This window comes from Aphelocoma coerulescens, chromosome 1, assembly GCF_041296385.1.
Source record: "Aphelocoma coerulescens isolate FSJ_1873_10779 chromosome 1, UR_Acoe_1.0, whole genome shotgun sequence".
Lineage (NCBI taxonomy): Eukaryota > Metazoa > Chordata > Aves > Passeriformes > Corvidae > Aphelocoma > Aphelocoma coerulescens.
Window position 1 is genome coordinate 85,586,999 of NC_091013.1, and position 19,831 is coordinate 85,606,829.

The 19,831-nt window shown below is 38.2% G+C and overlaps 1 protein-coding gene across 7 annotated transcripts in view; it reads right to left on the reverse strand.

The window, feature by feature from the left end:
- LOC138110518 (N-acetylated-alpha-linked acidic dipeptidase 2-like) overlaps window positions 1-19,831 on the reverse strand; it is a 36,906-nt gene that overhangs the window by 7,694 nt on the left and 9,381 nt on the right. For 3 of the 7 annotated variants that reach the window (XR_011150973.1, XR_011150974.1, XM_069015520.1), the window contains exons 7-18: window positions 19,687-19,780; window positions 19,306-19,404; window positions 17,564-17,649; window positions 16,848-16,967; window positions 16,369-16,451; window positions 13,453-13,516; window positions 10,561-10,628; window positions 7,302-7,393; window positions 5,768-5,858; window positions 4,846-5,110; window positions 1,522-1,603; window positions 452-544 (exon numbers count right to left, since the gene is read on the reverse strand). Coding sequence is in view for 5 of the 7 variants with exons in the window: in XM_069015520.1 (XP_068871621.1) it covers window positions 452-544; window positions 1,522-1,603; window positions 4,846-5,110; window positions 5,768-5,858; window positions 7,302-7,393; window positions 10,561-10,628; window positions 13,453-13,516; window positions 16,369-16,451; window positions 16,848-16,967; window positions 17,564-17,649; window positions 19,306-19,404; window positions 19,687-19,780 (1,237 nt within the window). In the remaining 2 variants the exon portion in view is untranslated. Of the gene's footprint in view, window positions 1-451; window positions 545-1,001; window positions 1,122-1,521; window positions 1,604-4,845; window positions 5,111-5,767; window positions 5,859-7,301; window positions 7,394-10,560; window positions 10,629-13,452; window positions 13,517-16,368; window positions 16,452-16,847; window positions 16,968-17,563; window positions 17,650-19,305; window positions 19,405-19,686; window positions 19,781-19,831 lie in introns of all 7 variants that reach the window. The other 4 variants (XM_069015568.1, XM_069015539.1, XM_069015558.1 and 1 more) reach the window with 4 other exon arrangements.

Consider the following 19,831-nt stretch of genomic DNA (forward strand, 5'->3'; position numbering starts at 1 on the left):
CTCTCCAAACTCTCCCCAAGCTCTCCCTTCTCAGCTTCTCTCTTCAACTGACCCTCACTACACATCTGTTCTCATTGTTGTCTCCCTTCTACTCTACCCTCTTTTCACGTTTCTTTTCAATACAGTTCACTTTCCACTCAGTCCTCACTTTGCAGATGTTCACAAGAGCAAGTTGTAACAGCAGTAGTACTGAACACCTACAAGTAAAAGGCAGAGTATGATGGTGTTGTGCTAATAAAAAGAGAGCAAAAAGAGAGGAATTTGGCTCCATGAGACTGATGTAGCCAAGGAGTTCTCCTTAAGGCTTGTAAACAAAGTCCACTACTCACTGGATTGTACCTAAAGCAATGTGCTGAACTGTAATTCCTGAGACTATACAGCAATTCAGCTGACCAGTCAGCTGCAAAAATACAGTGCCTTAGACAGCAGGTCAAGAAACTTTTAGCCTCACCTGTAAAACTTCCTTCCTGGCAAGCCCAGAGGATCAGTGAAAGCTCTTTCTAACAGCATCAGCTGATCGTTCATGATGCGCACTGCAAGTGAACTGCAGGAGAGGGAGGTGGAGAAATGTCACACAGTGGGGAAACATGACTTCCCAGTTTCATTTAAAACACTTTTCTTCTCTTTTTTTTTGGCAGGAAAAGAAAAAAAAAAGACAAGTGTGGTCTACAGTTCACAAAAAAATATGAGGTTGGGCAAATGCAGATATTGAATCCATGTTATATTAATGCATTGGTATTTCTGTGTTAGAAAACTCAACAAGATTTCATACTATGCAAAATAAAATGGGAAACTTCCTGAGAGTGTCATATATTTGCTTAGTATTAAATGGCACTGGAAAGATGCCACCTAAGAGAGGGGAGAAGAAGGCTGAGATATACATCAAGATGAAGATAGCTAAATTTTGGTGTCCACCCATAAGCCAAATGTCCATAGTCCTGTTTTAATCTATACAGTAACATAGTAAGGATGACATTCAGCTGCCTAAACACAACTGGTACCATATGTGGCCTCCAGTCACTGCACTCAGAGGGCACAGGAGTCCTGCAGGGCCCTTAGGCTTGAAAGCATCATATAGATATCTCAGATACTCTGAAGCATCATCCTCTCCTTGAAGTGTGCTGAAAGTACAAATTCTGGCATCACCTACAGCACTCAATCGTAGGTGTCTAAATAGAGATCTCAGTCCAAGTCTAACTTTCATTGCTACCTGCCTTTCCATGTATTACAGTAATTTTAATGACAACCTGATACTAGTAATAAGCTCTACAGCTCATACTATCAATCACAGGAAACATTCTTATAGCTGCCAATTCATCTTAGCAGACACTGCCTAACTCAGAGTTCAAGGGCTCTGTTCTACACTAATCAGAGAGAATCCTTGTGTAATAGAAGACATAAAGAACTTCCACTCTGGGTACCTAATGTAAATATATAGATGTATATAAATATATATATTTATGTATATAAATAGATGTAAATATATACATTATACATATATAACTTTTTTTTCAGACTTACTCTTTCTTGTCAACTTGTTCAAGTCTCCTGTGAAATTCAGCAGCAGCCTTTGAGAAGTTCACCACAGCAGAAAAAAGAGGATCTAGGAATGGAAGGACTACATGAACAACTTCACAGTATCTACTAAGCCAAATATACCTTTCAGTAGCCCAGTGGGAGAACTGCATCTGTCTTGCTGATATAATAGCATTAATTTTCTTGTCTTTATATAATTGTCTTTATATAATTGAGGTTTCCCTAGTGCAGACTTTAAAGAGCTGCACTACTAGCAAATACCTTTTGCAATGAGACCAACAGGAAAGCAGAGTGCTTGGTAAAGCTTTCACAACCATACATCTTCCCTCTGCCTTGCAAGGAAAAAATTGGCTGTCATTGCAAACTGAGAGCTCTGCAGTTTCCTGTTTAACAAATGCCCTGCAGTGTTCAGGTATAAAAAGCCTGACTTCCATCAAAAATACCAGTTGTTCCAGAGGGCTGTGGAAGAACAGCAGGATTTCACTCTGGGAGAAAGATGTCCTATTCACAGCACAACAGGAGAGTGTGATAACGTGCATTGAGCAGTGTTAGGTGAGGCACAAAAGGCACAGCTGTCGTGGCACACAGTGACAGACACAGTGGATTAAAGCAGCCGAGTCCTGAGCTTTCTGCACGCTGGAGTTGCAGCACAGGAGGTGTTGCTGCCATGGGCCCCGGTGCTGTCCCGCCGCGCTGCCACTCAGACCCCAGGGGTTTGCCTGGCTGTGTGCAGTCAGGCTGGCAGGAATGGCTGCTGCTTCTTCCTGCCCTCTCCCTGCCAGTACATCCAAGTCATGTGGAATAACTTAGTTATTAGCAGCAGGCTTTCCTTTTAATGGCAGTAGCAGCTGTGATGATTTTCTTGCGGAAGGCTCTATTTAACACAGACCTGGGAAAAGTGTCGATTTATGCAAGTAATTTTTGTAGAATAAGTAACAGGTGGATGTTATGAGGCTAACTTCTGGCCCCAACAAAACTCAACTCAATTAGAAAGAAGGAAAGTTTAAGACTTGTAAATTTTGCCCACGGGTTTCAGAAAACTTCAGCTAAACCAGAGTATCCTCGCTTCGATTGCACAGGAAGATGGGACATACGATTAGATCATCTCCTAAATCCAGTCCTCTGTTGGCAACTGTTATCCCTTCACTGTTTATACATTTATCACCCAATTTCACATGACAGGCTTTCTGTTCCCAGGACTCCTATTGAAAGCTGTTCCTCAGTCTCATTTGCTCTTCTATTTCTAGCAAACTTATTTATTCATCACGAGCCTACACTTGCTTCTTCTTGTCTTGATACTGTTGTTTAGTTGATGCAATTGGAGGAACAGGTTTTGTGTATCCAAGTTGTTTATGGACTGCAGCACAGAGGGACGCATCACCTCGTGAGGGTGAGAATTCACACTTGTCCACAACCCTGTGGCAAGAGCTCTAAGTTTCCCAGGGGCAGAGTTCTGCCCTGCTGACACCATGGCTATATCACAGCAACAGATTATATTTCAGAAGCAGTAGGAGGGGATTTAAGAGAGAAAAAAAAAAAAAGAAGATAATCTGAAAATATGTAAGAAACTTTCTGTTCGTGTTCGCTAGTTATTCAGTGTTGTCAATGTTGGCTATTTTAGAAAACATCACATTTCTTTTTTCCCAATTGAAAACATTATTTCCTGATAGCATATGGCTACAAGCACATACTTTATGAAAAAAAAAGGTTTCTAGCCTTCATTGTTGCAGAGGAACAGCTAAAATATGAATCTAAATGTAAATAAGAACCTTAATCTATTATTTTAAAGGACAATTATATGATTTATTCAGACTTAATCAACAATTTTCTGACATCCAGTGTTGTCAATAAGCAATTCTATGAAAATTCTGAGTGAAATTAACTTTAAGTTTCACAGTATTGTAAAAACCACCTATGTTGTTTAATGTACTCTGGTGCAATAGAATAAATAAATTAGAAATTATAGGTTTGTTCAAGAAATAATTTAAAATTCATCAGGCATCAGAGAAGAGCCATGAAAATAATGAAAAGACTGAAAAACATCCCTTGTAAAAAAATGGTCAGAATGACACATTTATAAAGTTGTTAAGGAGAAGTTTCAGTGTTATCTGGGTGAAAAGAAAAGCGAAAAGATCCAAAAAAAGCAATCAAAAAGATTGCTTCTAGATTCTTGGAACAAGAATAGATGCATTGGTCTGGAAGGAGTTTGTGCAACTTCTAATCTGAAAATAGATAGAAACTCAAACAATGAAAATAAATTTTTTCACAGAAATTTTGATAGATATTCTATTGCTGCAAAATAATTAGATTTGATCTTACAAGACATGCTGCAGTGAACACTAGAACATACTGAAATAATTCCTTGTGTTTTGCAGAATCTCAGACCAGATGATCCATCCCACAAGGCTTCCTCTGTCTCAAGTGGCCTTTTTACAAAAATAGTCAAATTTTTCAAAATAGTCAAGAATTTTGCACCTAAACCATTACATGAAGTTTCAAATGTATTTTTAATTTCCCCCAAATGTGGGTTCAATTTGAGTTACTTACAATGTTTCACACACCCCAAATGAGGACTGCATCTCCAAAAGGCAGTTTATGTCTCTAAATCATGGGTTTGTCAGAGAGCAAGTGAATTAGGACTGACTGAAAAATCTCCTTGGTGCAGAAACACAAGGAGTGATCAAAGCAAGAAGGAAAAAAGAAGAAAAAAGGGGGAGACAGAAAATGACTGTGGAAGATATCCCAGCCTGGCTACCCTCTGCTGCTTTAGACCTGTTTTATGTGCTCCAGAGCAATGTGCTCAAGTGCCCAGCAAATGTATGAATGGATGTATTAATGCAGGAGAGCTGGAGAAGTGCTCCTGTGCCCTAAAAATGGCAACCAGGCACCGAGGGGGATGGTGAAGCTCCCTGGGGTCAGATGAAGTCTTTGGCTGAAGAGGAATGGACACCCGTGCCCCTCAAGTTCCAAGCAGTTGCCGTAAGCACTTGACTTGTCTTCTTTTTTAAGCAAGGGAGTGAGAAGCAGGCTAAGATACCTCTTTGTCCTACATTTGAGGTCCTTGACTGCCCATGAGCACTGTAATAATGCCTGTCATTAATAATATGCATCAAAGTTGTTATAACTCTCATCAAGACAGTGTGTCAAACCTATGTTGTGTTTAGGAAAAAAACTAGAGGCTCTTTACTGTGATGGCAAAATTCAAACAGGAAAGAAAGGAATAAATTTGCAGAGCTGTGACAGATGTAACATGTCCCTGCACGATTCTAATTAATGCACCTAAGAAATAATCTTGTGGCTGTAACTCACCAAATGATACTTTGTAAAGTTTCAGCTGTTCTTCATGCTTCTTGGCCAATTTATAAATTCTGTTGCTGTATCCTTTTAAGGCTTCTCCATAGTCTCTACAGTCAAATGGAATGACCTGGGAATCTGCCAGTTCATAAACCAGTTTGCCTCGTAGCTGGGCAATTGTTAGCTGTTTCTTGAAGGTGGGGTCGTAAAATTTTTCCACTAGCTCAAATGTCTCATACACAGTGTGATAAACAGGATAGTTGCTGAATTTGTCTGCTTTCTGGAAAAGAGCAAGAAAATTCGTCAATGCTCTGTATTCTGACTGCAGTTAGGAGATGTATTGATCACTTTACGACTGATGTTTCATTATGGTTTCCAAATCAAAAAAGCTATTTGCTACAAAACACAATTTACTATCCTTCATTTTTGTGTGTTCCTATTAAAAAATTAAACCAACCTGAATCCATGGACTGTTGCACAGGATTAAAGTGAGCAGGCTTCCTTCTCTCTACCTACACAGACCAGCCTTCAGTTCCATTGCACAGATTGCCTTCTCCAAGAATGAAAACAGTTTGGAGTTTGGATAGCAAAAGTCCTCAATCACAGCCTTTTTTTTACCTTGTGTAGCTCTTTCTGAACACAACTATGGAAGTTTTGTATATTAAGAGGACTATTAATAGCATGGTGGAACAAACTATCCACCTTCAATCAGACTCCATAAATACCTTTCCGTAAACTTGACATCCTATAGGATATACACATCACTGTAACGTTTTATTCTCCAAACATTTAGGCTTCTTGCTAAATTAAGAAATGTCACTGATATACAAACCATTCAAAGATGCTTTGAAGCTTTTTTATTAATTATGAATAAATGCTTTTAACAGGATGACTGCTCAGCACTATCAAACTTCTTCAAGCAATCTGTCAGACTTACCCTGTTCTTGGTGTAACGAGCTCTGCCTGATGCAATTCCCAGTCGCTGGAAGTAAGCTTCAAAATCACTGCCCGACCCCAGTTTATTTATTCTGCATGTTGAAAAGACAACATCTTAGTGAGAGCACTTATGAACAGTACGGTAGTAATTTATGCAAAATGCAGATTTTTCAGAGAAATTGAGGTCAGTTCTTCTGAAGGGCACATCAGGGACACTAGTAAGATCAAAGACTAGATGAGTGGCAAGCTTAATTACTTAACTGATTTTATTCCAACACTCTGATTTAGTATCCAATATTGCTAGAAAGATCTTTTAATTGTAGCAATCCTAATTATGGCAGCGATGACATTAAAAATACAAACAAACACTTTATGCACAGGAGCCATAAAACTATACCAGACATGTCTCTGCCGTCTTAAAACATCAATCGTCTATTTCCAAACTAATACGAATTGGGCAGCAGTGTGTGTAAAGACAGATGTGTTTGTGTACTTGGCACATTCCGCCGCAGAATCCAAGACCGATAAATAATTCCCACTGCGGAAGGAGCGGTCGCACCCGGCACCTGCGGGCCGCTGCTGCCATCTGGTGGGGAGGTGCGGCGTGGCAGGGGAGGAAAATTGCAGTAGACAGACCTAATATTCTAAGTGTTTTAAAATATTTACGTTTGATGCTCAGTTTTAGGTGTACATGTCTGGCCTGGCGAATAATAAATGTTTCTCAGCTAAAAAGAAAAAAGTTTCTTCTGTTCAGCTGAAGTTAGTAGACATAGTTGGTATGCATTTCTGCAAGGAGCTGTTTGCATCAACTAAGAAAGATCGGATCTGGTAGCTTTTTCAAAAGAAAGACATCTCTGTGAGTCTAATGAATCCAGAAACTCATCTTAGCAGGGCGAGAAACCTGCACAACATTTTGGTCAGATCACAAAAAGGGGCGGTTCTGTTTACCTTACATCAGTAATGCCACACTGTGAATAAGATTTAGCCTTTCTGAGTCATAGGTTGAAAGAGTGTTTTGGAGTTTTAATACCTTCAAATATGAAGTCTTAATACACTCATACATAGATTTGTAATATAATACATTTACACCCATTGTATAAACAAGGAATAATTATCACAAGTTTTTTAATGACTGCTTTTTAATTACCACTCTAGGCAGCTTTTTTCAACTGAGCATTTCATTATCCTAATAATTTTGATTTTATCTCATCTAGTAGGTGACTAAACTATGTTTTGAACTCTTTCCCCACCCTGCTTTTTTTTGATTGCTTTCCACATTGCATTTCTCCTAATAAAAAGGCCTTTTAAAAGTATGAGGTTTCATTTTACTGCAGGAATAATGTCACCATCATTAAATGAAAATAATAAAATTTTATTTTATTTTACTATAAAAGATATTGCTAGAGAGTCACCTTGTGCTAAAAGGTTTTGTGTTGCTGCCATAAGTAGCACACCTCGAAAAATTCTGGTGAGTAGCTGTGCCATGATATGATTAAAATACTGGGGGAAAAAACCCAAACATATTAAGAGCTTACCTGGGATAGGTATTATTTTCAGTCGCGGGATCTTTCTCAAGCCAGCTCTCATAAAGAGACTTATTTTCATAACCCTCATCAGGGCTTAAAATCTGGAGAGGGAAATATTAGATCTCACTGGAAGTACCTCTGGCTCGATTTGTTATCAAAGGAGATCTTCGCAGCTCCCTGCATCGTTCTTGACCAGCAGCGTTGCTGCGTGCTGGGAAGTGAATATTGGTGCTTCTTTCACACATTTATGCATTCCCAACAAGGAAAGCATGTCACAGGCACTTGGAACCAACCACAGACAGTAGGAAAGAACAAGTTAAAAACTTTAGGATGCTACCTGGAGCTCATCTACTACAGGGGGAATGTGCGTATACACACACAACAGCATATAAAATACCATGGGACTTCTCCAGAAACTAGGGTGTCCCAGCTGCTTTCCTTTCAGCAGGCATGGGGAGATGACAACCAAAAGCCTGTTTTCCCTGCACAGCAGCAATATTCTATCAACACAGCTAAACCTAAAATTTGACTGCTTTTTCTGTAGGAAAGGTACAAAAGAACTGTACTGGAAGGAAGGGTCCAAACCAGGCACATTACAGCTGTGCCAAGGGGACTCAACCAAGCCTGGAGAATCATTGTGCAAGACACTGTATGTACAAATGTAGGTCTCACCCCTACCTTAACAAAAACCCCAAAATCTCTGTAACCAGGATGGAAAAAGTAAGTATTAGTGCTGTCATCATGCTGACAACAAAACTATGAAAGAGTATAAAATAAGTTGACCAAAGCTCTTAGAAAGTCTGTGGCAGAGTGAAAATAAATCAAGACTCCAGCCCTGGTCTCCACCTACACTTAAACAATCTTTGATAGACATTGTCCTTTAAAAATATTTAAATTTAAACCTATAAGATTAGTTATTAGGTGCAGAGGAATGGATTTTTTTTCCCAAAATAAAAAGCATAAAATATTCATGGCTAGATACACAGTCCCACCATATTGTTGGGACTTAAATTCGACACCAAAAAACATACAGAGTCCAAAATGAAATTCCAAATAGTTCTGACCTCTGAGATTCTGTCAGCAGCTAGGAGGAAAATAACAATTTTGTGAAATAACTGCTTGGCTGCTGTCATTTTCAGGGTACTTTGGTCAAGCCCTAGGGCTAAAGTGAAAATGGCAAATTAATAAGAGCAAGCTGAACTCTGACATATGGGAGCAAAAGCACTCTATGCTCTGGCAAAGATGTTATTCCGACAGCTCTGGTCATGTAAAAAGCATTGGTCAGCTTTTTCATACAACACTGAGAGCACAGTAAAACATAATATTTGCCCCGACTTAGATCCCTATCTAGGCTCAGCATAAGCTTCCTGCTAACTCAAGGGAAGATGCAGAGTTCTTTAAGTATAAATGCAAAAGGAGAAGTGATAATCACAGGGGAATTGGAATTGAACTGTTGCAGGCACTCTCTGGTGCTGACCAAATGTCTAAACCCTGGCAGTAAAGCAGGGCCAAAAAGACAGTCAATAGGTGAATGTCCCATCTGTATGCTGGGGACCACACTTAAATGAGAACTCCCTGAAAGGAAACACTTCATGTGTACACTACACTTTTTTCTGGTGAGAACTGGCTCACTAAAAAACAAGAAGAGCAAAGAGATCTTTGGATGTTGGATAACTGGATGTTGGACTCCTTAATAGGAACAGAAATAACTTTCCTTTGGACATGCATAATCAGGGGTCAGGCTGCCAGGTTTTCTATTGTTTACATCATGCTTCCACTGTTAAAAGCTAAAATAACAGTGAATATGGCATTAATTTTTTAAAGTCAGTCTCAAGTACTTTGCATGGTACTTTAATGGCAGTTTTCTACTCAAACCAGCAATAGTTGAATAGTTGACTTAAGATCAAGAGCAAGTTACTATTTTTAGCCCAGAGCATTTTTTTTAAACTTTGTTTATCTTTCACAGGAAAATGTCTTCCTGAGTTAGTGGCTTACTGCAGACAGAAAGTAAATTATTTTATCAAGGGCCCTGCAGCACGAAGGACATGAAAATTTTTATAGTCAGAAGAGAATGCTCTTCAGTGTGCCAAGTGTCAGAGCTAATATTGGAACAGCACAGCTTCTTCCCTCTGCAAGGATGAAAGATTAAGATAGAAAGAATTGATTGGAAAATAAAAGAAAGGAAAAAAGGAAGGGAAAGGGGCAAGGGGCAAGGCAAGGGGTAAGGCGGGGCAAGGCAAGGGGTAAGGCAAGGCAAGGCAAGGCAAGGCAAGGCAAGGAAATAATGGGAATGGCATAGATAAACCTCCCCAGATCTAAACCATGGCATCTCAGGTGGTAAAAGAGTACTGTGTTTCAAAATAACTCAGGATGAATGCATCTGGCAGGATGGGAGATTGGTACCTGGAGTCATCCTACCAAGTGCCGTTACAGGGCAGATTTTTACACTGGACCAAGTGACCTGAGTTCCCTTAAGATCAGGGGGGAAAATAGTGCATATAGTACTATACAATAGTAATTAATTTGGTCAAATTCATCTCATCCTTAAGGCACCTATTTCTACCCAATGCCTTTACAGGGAGCCCATGTCACTCAAGTCAGACAGAGCTGTCTTCTGTTAACTGAGATGAATCCACATCTGAGGATGGTGGCAGTGGCTCATGAGAGGTGCCTAATCTAGTTAACTCCTCACATGGCAAATAAAGTTCCATGCTTTAATGGATCACAACCTTTCAGCGTTACGATAAAGTATCCTGAGAGATGAAAGTAAGGGAGGCACGGTTAGAGCACTTGTAATCATGCAAATCCATACATCAGACCTGTTACAAAACCTTCTCAATCCTTCAGCATTTATCACATATTTCAGGGGCTCAGTGAGATATGGAGGAGATTCAGGGGAGCAGACAGAGAGAAAATGGTAGCTAGCCAATGTGAAAATTTTTTCCTTCAATGTTTATCACTTTAGAGAATGGATCTTGTTGAAGCGTTTTGCCATCTTGCTTTTATTATTATTATTTTTACTATATATTGCAAATAAGATCCCACTTATGTCAGTAACATGTTTAAATCTTTTTAAGAATACTGAGGAACTGTGAGCATGGACTGTTTACTGCCAATGGGATGTTTTGCTATTCATTTTGGTGGGATCAAGATTCTTCCAGCACAGCAATAAAATAAATCCGATATTATTCAATAATCCAATTTCATCAAATAAACTTGGAATCTTACTTATTCTTAGAAAGGCAGAAAAAATAGACTGATTCTATACCTCTTTTGTCAGATTATACACCAGTTTGTTGAGAAGAGGGGTACAGTCAACTCTTAATGTGTAGTTACCTGAAAATAAAACAAAGACATGGAAATTTTCCCTTCATGTACCAATGGCATTATCTTCTTAGTGGATTAAACCCAGCAGTCCTTTCTTAGATAAACTTTTTGACTCTAAGGGAAGAATTCATATCTTCCCTCAGAATATATACAGAAATAGACTGCATGGTCTCACTGTACGAGTTACTGCCACTAAATGACGATCATGTACTGGGTATAGTACATCCACAGTAATGTAATTAAGCCTTCCCATAGCTCTAAAGTATGCCTAATTATCCCTCATTAGCTACAAGCCCTTGTCACTCATACACTTCCCAAAGCTTTTGTTAAACCAAAGGCAAAAAGTAAGATGATGGAAAAAATACCACATAATGTTAACCATGTTTCCAAGGAGAGTCAGAATTTGAGAACTGGAAATTCAAGTTACAAAAGTGCTCAAAACAATGACCTGCTTTGCTTCTTTTCATTGCCATAGGACAATAAATAGAAATAATTTGCTGTACAAAAAGTGGTATAAGAAGTGTTGTGAAGAACATAAAAAACCCCCCCCAAAATCTCAAAAGAGTATATGGATGCTATGTGTCTACAGGGGATTTTACTGCTCAGTCAGGTGAGAGATGTGTCAAAAGAATGAAAATAGTTCATGCCTCAAACACTGATATAAAGTTTTGCTCATTATTAAGAAGCTACAACTGAAGAAGCTTCCCTGAAGAGTGGGACTGTGAACTGAAAGTCAAACTGTTGATTAGACAAAGGGAAATGCATTGTTGAATCATCTCAGGCTGAGGGAAAGGTTTGCATCCACAAAAGGCCAAAGCCACCAGCTGCAACTATCCCCGGGTGAGTTTGGGGTGGGGGGAGAGCACAGCTCACAGAAGCCAGGTTTGCACAGACTCCCCCCAGCTGAGGGGGAGGAGGAGGTTTTGGGTGCATGGTGCAACCTCTGGTGAGAGGCAGTGAACACCCATCCTGTGATTACACAAACTGGCCCAGCTGTGGAACCCCCAACCCCACAGGGCACATCCAAGGGACATTCCCGTGAGAGGCTTGGCCCCAGAGGGCTGCACGTGGTGCAACAGACCCAGAGTCTGCTGTGAGAGACTGACCCCCACCCCAGGGGGACATGGCTGGATATGCCCACCCAGCCTGAGCATGTACACCCATGGGACTCTGTGCCTTCTGGGGGACCTTCACCACTGAGAGTCCAGCTGGAGAGGATCAGCCAACATCATTGGGATCCATGGAGTGGTGATATTTTCCTTATTCTGTCCCTGTCACTCTTTCTGTCCCCCCCACCTATCTTCTGCTTCTTTCTTTCTCTCTCTCTCTCTCTTTCTCTCTTTCTTTCTTTTTCTCTTTTTCTTTCTCTTTTTCTTTCTCTCTCTCTCTCTCTCTCATATTTACCATCAAATAAAACCCTTACTATTGTCACTGGCATATGGTCTCGTTTGCCCCTTAATTTGGGCAGAGGCATTTCTAAGAACCTTAAAACTGGATCATAACAAGATGTCCAAGATACTTAAACCAGCACACTGAACATGGTGTTCTTTTCCTTATTACATACTTCTTTTCCAGTTGTTTTGCTTTCATATTTTCTTTAATGCATGAAGCAAGAGACATGTTTGAATAATCAAGATTTAGAACAAAATTGTTAAGGCAGCAGCATGTTGGCTTCAAACCAACTAAAAAATATGCGTTACAATCCATGGTGAGAATATGAAGCAGTTGTAAAGCCATTATTTCATTTGTGAGATTTTCTAGGCATGAAATTCAGCTCTACTTTTTACACAGCATGTAGGCAGCATAAATGAAGAAACAGCTCTAACCCTCCTTATTCCCCAACTCCAACTGAGCATTTAGAAACTGGGTTTGGCTTTTCTTTCTTTCCAATCCTTTTGTGACAGACAAAATTTTCAGCTGACAGGAACAAAAAGAGTTCCTAAATATGCCTGTTGATATCCATTTTATTCACATGCAGGAAGCCCAAATAAGTTGGGTTTGACATAGGAAGAGTAATGCCCTGAATAACTGAGGTTATGATGCAGAGCAGCTTCACAGGACTCTTCTATTATTTCAGCACAGACAACAGCAACAAAGGTCTTTCTGTAAAAAAGCACAGCCTATTTTCAGAAGGATTTTGTGATACAGATCACAGTGTTGGGCCCCCTCAAAAAAAAAGGCCAGTTTCTAAGCAGCATTCCTGAATGACATATTCTTCTCATAGTCTGAAGGACAACCATAGTTGGATAATGGTGCATAAGGGTTTTTTGTGAAACAGTCTTCAGTGCTTATTTTTCTAGAAAAGTCCTGCTGTAATAAATATATAACTCCCTGCTCCTGGCAATCAACAAAGGTGAGCACACTGTTTTCAAAGCACCAAAACGTCTCCCACCCCACAAAGTGTAAGCCTGAGGTCTTATAATCATAATAATTTACTGTCTCAAAATATTATAATGCCACAGGGAAGGGAGCTGGAGCTGTGATCAGGACAAGGAGCAGACTGTCATATATTAAAACTACAATTGTAAATTAGAGCTAATGCTGTTAAGAGACAGTTTAACATACAGAATTCTCAGTTCCTTAGCACAGAATAATAAACTCCTTCAGGGGAGACGTTCTTGACTCAGACATGTGGACTGCAGCTCATGGATGGCACTATTTGCAAAAGAAAGCAGCATCAAAATTTAAATTGTTCTCTCTCTCCACTTAATTCTGTATTTGCAACACTTATTCTGTACAGCACAATACCCATCTCAAGCGATAAATAATTCACAGAGAACTATTAAAAATTACATCTGTGAAGTAAAGTAAGGTTAAAAATAAAAAGACCCACCTTCTATAGAAGAATCTGTGTTGATGTAAGCGACTGCCCGTTCCTGAAGGACTTTGGCGTTTTCCTAGAGTTGTAAATGTGTAATTGTTACTTTCAATTAGTGGAATTTAGTCAAGAGCATGTTAAGTACATTGTTTTTTACAGCATTGCCTTTAAGATCTCAGTCAGGATAATTACTACTGTGCACCTTACTAATTATATTGTTTGAGGATGGGTAAATGATCTGGGCACATGAAATTCACTATTCCTTTCTGGGACTTAATTTGTGGTGGAAAACATCCACAAAATGTAGGTGCTGCCTGCTGCATCACACAGGAGCAAGATGGAACAGGAAAATTATTGAAAAGAACTGTAACATGATAAAATAGGGTTATTACATGCATTTTAGCTCTGCACTTCAGGACTTTCTGAACATGCAAGATGTGACTGTGAGGTCAGCTAGAATTCCTCCATGCTTTTAATCCCTAGTTATTCATATGCTCTCCCAGCACTGAACTCAATTTTAACACTGATAAACCAAGCACTCCTGTCATTTCTACAACCTTCCATTTCAAAAAGGGATAAGTCAAAGCCTGAAATTCCCTACTAAAATGCAGTTGATTTACTATTTGGAGTCCCCTAAGCATTGCTTTCATGCTAAATGTATACACACATCTTGTTTATTTTTTTTGCAAACATGTAATTATGTTTGAAATTGATATTCTAATCAGTAAGTGGTATTTCACGAGGTTTTGGCTTTGTGACAGATATTTTAATTAGGTTAGCAATTGTTACTTGATTCATTCAATTTATAACCCAACTAATAATTTGTAAGTCATGGGAACTAAAATTTTAATTGGTAATTGATAGCTACATACTGCATTAATGAAATTAATGTCTTAGAAAAAACAGTAGAGGAGACCCTGCAAAAGAACATGACAGGAGGGAGCAAGCCTGTATATGCCTACGTGGGGCCTTGCCTGTATGCAAAGTCATGTTTGCAGCAAAAGAAAGTCCTTTGTTTATGAGCAATGGAGATCATCTGTGTAGCAAAAGGATGCTGGCACAATCACAGTTCTTTCTGTTACACAGAAGATGTTGAATATTATGGGTTAATTTTCCTCGAGATTTAATACATGACAGATCTGGCAGCTGCAGAGAAGAGGAATGTAAGCTGTGAGGAATGTCTCTAGAGAAACTGAATCTAATTTAGGCCTAAAAGAGTAGTAATGCACACCACCAAGATGAAGCAAGGAAACAATAATATCAAAACACAGGTTCAAATATGAACTGTGCTTACAATTTTCTAACCTTATACGGCTGTCATTTCATGGAATAATGAATGATCGATTACTAGATACCAAATTATTAAACAAAACTCATCACAGAACAGCAGTAGCAATATTTAACAAATAGAACATAAGAAAACTCCCTAATTTATTAATGACTTGCTCAAGAGAAATTGATCCTTTAAGTATCATTGTTTCGTATGCCTCATAATTAAAACAATTGTGTGTTTTTTTCTTGACAGCACCTAAAGGTATGCAGACATACCTAGACAAAGAAATCACAAATAAAGTTTTATATACAGCATACTTTGCCACCAGTAGAGTTCAGGTGGGATGGAACTTTAATGCCAACTCCTTAAAATTTCTCAGTAAATGATTTAAAATAAATTACTTTTTCTTCCTCTGTTTCATAAACCAACAGTAAGATGAAGAGACTCTGTTACAGCTGGAAGACAAACAGTTTATGAGCGAAAAAATTAGTGCAAATCTGAAGGAATAAAAATCTCAGTTTTGTTAACAGAAGAATGATGGAATCCCTTTGGTGTTTGGGAGCCTATTTCTGGGTTTGTTACCTCCTCTGACATGTGCCATTTTGCTATGTAATTTTGTGATTTGCTGAAATGCATGCCAATAAACTAAACTAAAAAGATTAAAATTTTTTATTTGATAGATTCTGAAAGCTCTATCCACATAGCTAAATATTAATGTGTAAATAAAATTCTAATAGAAGAACAAGACAACACATTTCTATTAAACCATTCAATACTAATAAATTGACATAGTTCAGCAGAAATGTGTTTCATCAGGCAATTTTCTGCCTGCTCTATTTCTAATTTGGATTTTACAGACAAAGCAATGAAAACTCTCATAAGACCTATATTTCTTATTGGGGTTGAACAAATCTACTAAGAACTGAACATGCCCAACAGGAAAAGGAAGATAAAAGTATTCAGAACTTCACTTCTGAATTTCCCAACATTCTTCTCTCAGGCAGGAAAAGGAAGATAAAAATAGCATGCCCAATAGGAAAAGGAAGACAGAAACACTCAGAACCTCACTTCTGAATTTTCCAACATTCTTCTCTCGGGCAGGAATTTAGTCAGGGATCCTCCTACAGAATTAATCGACTGTCCTGCCCCTGAGACTCTACAATGCTGGAATTCACTGGAATTTTGAACTATTCACTCACAGATTACCTATCCTTTCCTTTGCCCACTAAGACTGATTTTCATACAAAGGGCTTGGCGTGCTGATGGATCACGGCCTCAGGACCTGGACTTAAATTTAGAGAAACTAAGGAATTTCTCAAATAGAGAGTTAGAAAATGGACTAGTCTGTGTTATATAAAATACTATCATTCTGTTAAATGATGGGGTAGATTTCCACATAGAGACAACTGAAGAATATTAGCTTTGAATCAAAGGAGATTTTTAAATCTTAGAAGAGTTATTGTACTTATGTTGTAAGACAGTAGGTAGGTAGGTAATTTATATAGATATATGAGTGCCTCACAGCACCTGAAGGAGTCTGTTGTGCTCCAATTTTACCATGAAGTTTTTGATTGCAGTCCAGGAATAGATGCTGGGTACTGCAGCCACCTGCAACACACTTCCAAGTTTTGCTTTGCTTTACACAGTTTTTTATTTACCTCAGCCCACTCTGTGGAACCCAATAATCCAAATTCTTCTGCATCCCAGCTGGCAAAAATAATAGTTCGCCTAGGTCTCCAACCTGCAATCAAATAGTTAAACTTGAAAATTTAACTTAAAAATCTACTAAGTACAGTTAATTGAAATTGCTTTAAAAATAGCACTTAACTGATATAACAGTAAAAAATCCTCTCTAAAATCCTTAGAGGAATACATTATTGCAGAGGCATTTCTTTTTAATCCAATATTTTTGTTCTGCACAGCTAAAAGGGTACCATTACACTCATGAGGGAACAAATTCACCCAACTACCACACAATGCTACATGTGCCTCTTTTCAATGAATTTGCATCTTTCGTAATGAGAAATAAAACATTTTCTGGAGGTGAAAAGTTAAATCAATACAGCAGCTTATGAAAACACTGTCCCTCAAAGCTCCTGTTTTCCATATCCATTATTTTACACCTGTAGTAAGTTACCTTCCATCTTCATTTTACCAAAACTCCGTACAATTTCTTGCAGAACAGCGGCACCAGTTGTTGGATCAATGCCACCAAACACCCAAGAGTCTCTATGACCACCTAAAATAATATATCTGTCTGGAAACAAACATACGCCATCAATGCATAATTAAAAATGCACATGGATTACCTGTGTTTGTTTTTGACTGCATCCTTACTTGTATCAAATGAAATACCAAGTTCAATACCAGTGCTACAAGTTTATTTTTTAAGGGAATCTGCAATCATTCGCTTACTCTACTGAGGTTAGCAACTAAAGACAAGAAATATTTAATAAATATTTTTCCATCTAAAAGTCTTTCATGTGTATGACCTGCTACTAAGTATCAACAGTATAATGTTAAGGTCCCAAATCATCACTAGTTTTCTGTAACTTGAATGATGTTAAATTTTGCAAAGGCAAAATGCATGACTGATGTAAGGGGAAACCTCCTGTAAAATGGCAGGCAGCATAAAAAAACATCTCTGACATCTACCATTGTAGCATTCCCATTAAAATGCATTCTTGGGGATATCAATGAAAAATTGTGTGGTGGGAAGGACAGAAAAACCATTAATAATTTCTTAAGACTCCATATTATATGGGCATCTAAAAATGTTTAAGCTTCTTACAACACAACTTCAACAAACACAAATAAAGAAGGAATTAAAGTCATCAAGCACCTGATGCTCACCTGGTTCCAGAGCTCCTCTGAGGATGCCAATGACATTGTAAATTCGTGTTATTTTATTGCTTGTATGAACATGCATTCTGACTTTTCTGAAATGAAAGGCAGTGTGGAATATCCATTTCTGACCAATAAGCCAATAAAAAAGCCAATACTATTAATATATAAACCAGAGTTTGTGCCTCTGTTCTGCTTTGTGTTTTTTATGTGTGTTCAGCATTGTCATGCTGTCTCAGAGCCCCATTTTTTATTTCAGCTTAGCCTGTTGGTGATGCCTTAGAAAAAACCCTACAAGCTGGTCCAGTCTATAAATTTGTAAAGATTTACAGAATTTGTTGAATTTTTATTTATGGGAGCCAATCAGATAATTGTGTACTAGAGGAGTAAACTGAAAAACATGCACAGTAATTAAAAAAAATTTACATTTTGACCAAAATTATAAATGAGGATATGCATACGTTTATAAAGAATACATTTTGATATTCTAGCACAGGTCCATGTAATAATATAGAACTTGGAGAAAAGTTCATTAGGAATATTCATCCAGGAATAAATTGAAATCTCTGTTTAGGACAGCAGACCTAAGTGATCAAGATATGTCAATCATAGAATAGTAGAATGGTTTGGGTTGGCAGGGACCTTAAAGATCATCTAGTTCCAACCTCCCTGCCATGGGCAGGTAATCTTCCATCAGAGGCAGGAAACAAGAAGCACAGTTTTTGCTTCCCTGTCCCTCACCAATAAAATCCACTTGTGAAATGTCATAAAAACAAAGGGAACCCAGGTACTGGGAGAGATAAAACGAATACAGTATTCATCCCCCTTAACCTGTAGGAGAAACAAAGCACCAAACAATGGGGGGGGTTGTGTCTGGCAAAACCTCAGGAGTTTCACATTTGAAGTTATCTTTCAGCAGCAGATCTGCATAGCTGTCAAAATCAAAACCTACTTCAGGACAGCCACTGGATCTTTGCCCAGAAAATAACTGGCACCAGTGCCTTGAGCATGCGCATATGTGCACACTTTCCATGTGCAAGTGACTTTCTACCTAGAATCAAAAGTTCATTTTGATATGGAACTACTCTGAGAAAGAAGTTATGTGCAGAATTAATCCATATTTACAAAAAATGTTATTCTGCCAAGTAGGAAGATGTTAAAAAGTGAATTCAAAAATACAAGTATCGCGGATGAATCATATTGTTTTCTCACTGTTCTTCTTCAAGATACTCCAAAGAGCACTGTAATTATGTCAAATATGCTTTCTTATTTAGTTATTCATACTTTATTCATTTTCAGCTAGTGTTAAAGCAGAGCAGGAAAGAATAATGATAAATTAAGTCTTTATAAAATTAAATATTCAGACATACTCTTGTTATCCAGGAGATGGAGTAGTGATAACGATACACCATTTTTACCCTGTTCATCGAGGTCCTCTACCAGTCCTCACTGAATAATAACTCATGTAAACTGAAACTATTTTTATGTGGAAAAGTCACACAAAAGTGATCTTTAGATTTATTGCAATTTATTGCCAAATGTCATTGTCATGTGGCCTGATCTGCTAATCTATGATCTTTTTTTAATGTAATTTATTTTCAAATTCTAATAATTATCGCCAAATGTAACTGTAGCAGAAGGTAGCAAATTTCTCCCAAGTATCTCTAGATGTATCATTTCAGAGTCTTTCCTTCAGGGGGATTTTTTTTTTTTTTTCAATATTGTATAAACAGGCAAGTATTAAAACAGACCTTGTAGAAGAGTTGCCTGTGAATCCTGGCCCTATGTTATAAGACACATTGAGACTTCCCTTCCAGCTGCTGTCTGGAGCTGCAGGTCCTCCCATTGCACTGTGAAGTGAAAACCAAGACAAATGCAGTTGACAAGTAGGCTAAAATCTTAAATTCCCTTAATAATTATTGTAGCAAAACCAAGATGACTTTACAAAATTCCTAAAAGCGTTATTGCAAAAAACAGATTGCTTTGAATTTTCCACATTTTGTAAAACACCCATTACTACAAAAGAATAGCAAATACAAGTAACAGCATAGATTTTGCCATCTTCATGTGAAAAATTTATCTATACATTTGGGAATACTGACTTCTGGTGAGGAGGACTGATGTATACTCACCGCAGTAATACTTCTGCATCATGATATCCAATGGGATGAACTGGGATTTTGGGAATCCCTACACCTTCGTTAACTTTATATCTGAAAGTGTACTCTGAGAAACCAGAACAAAATGTCAAGTTTATAGTGTTCTGAGCAACTTTTA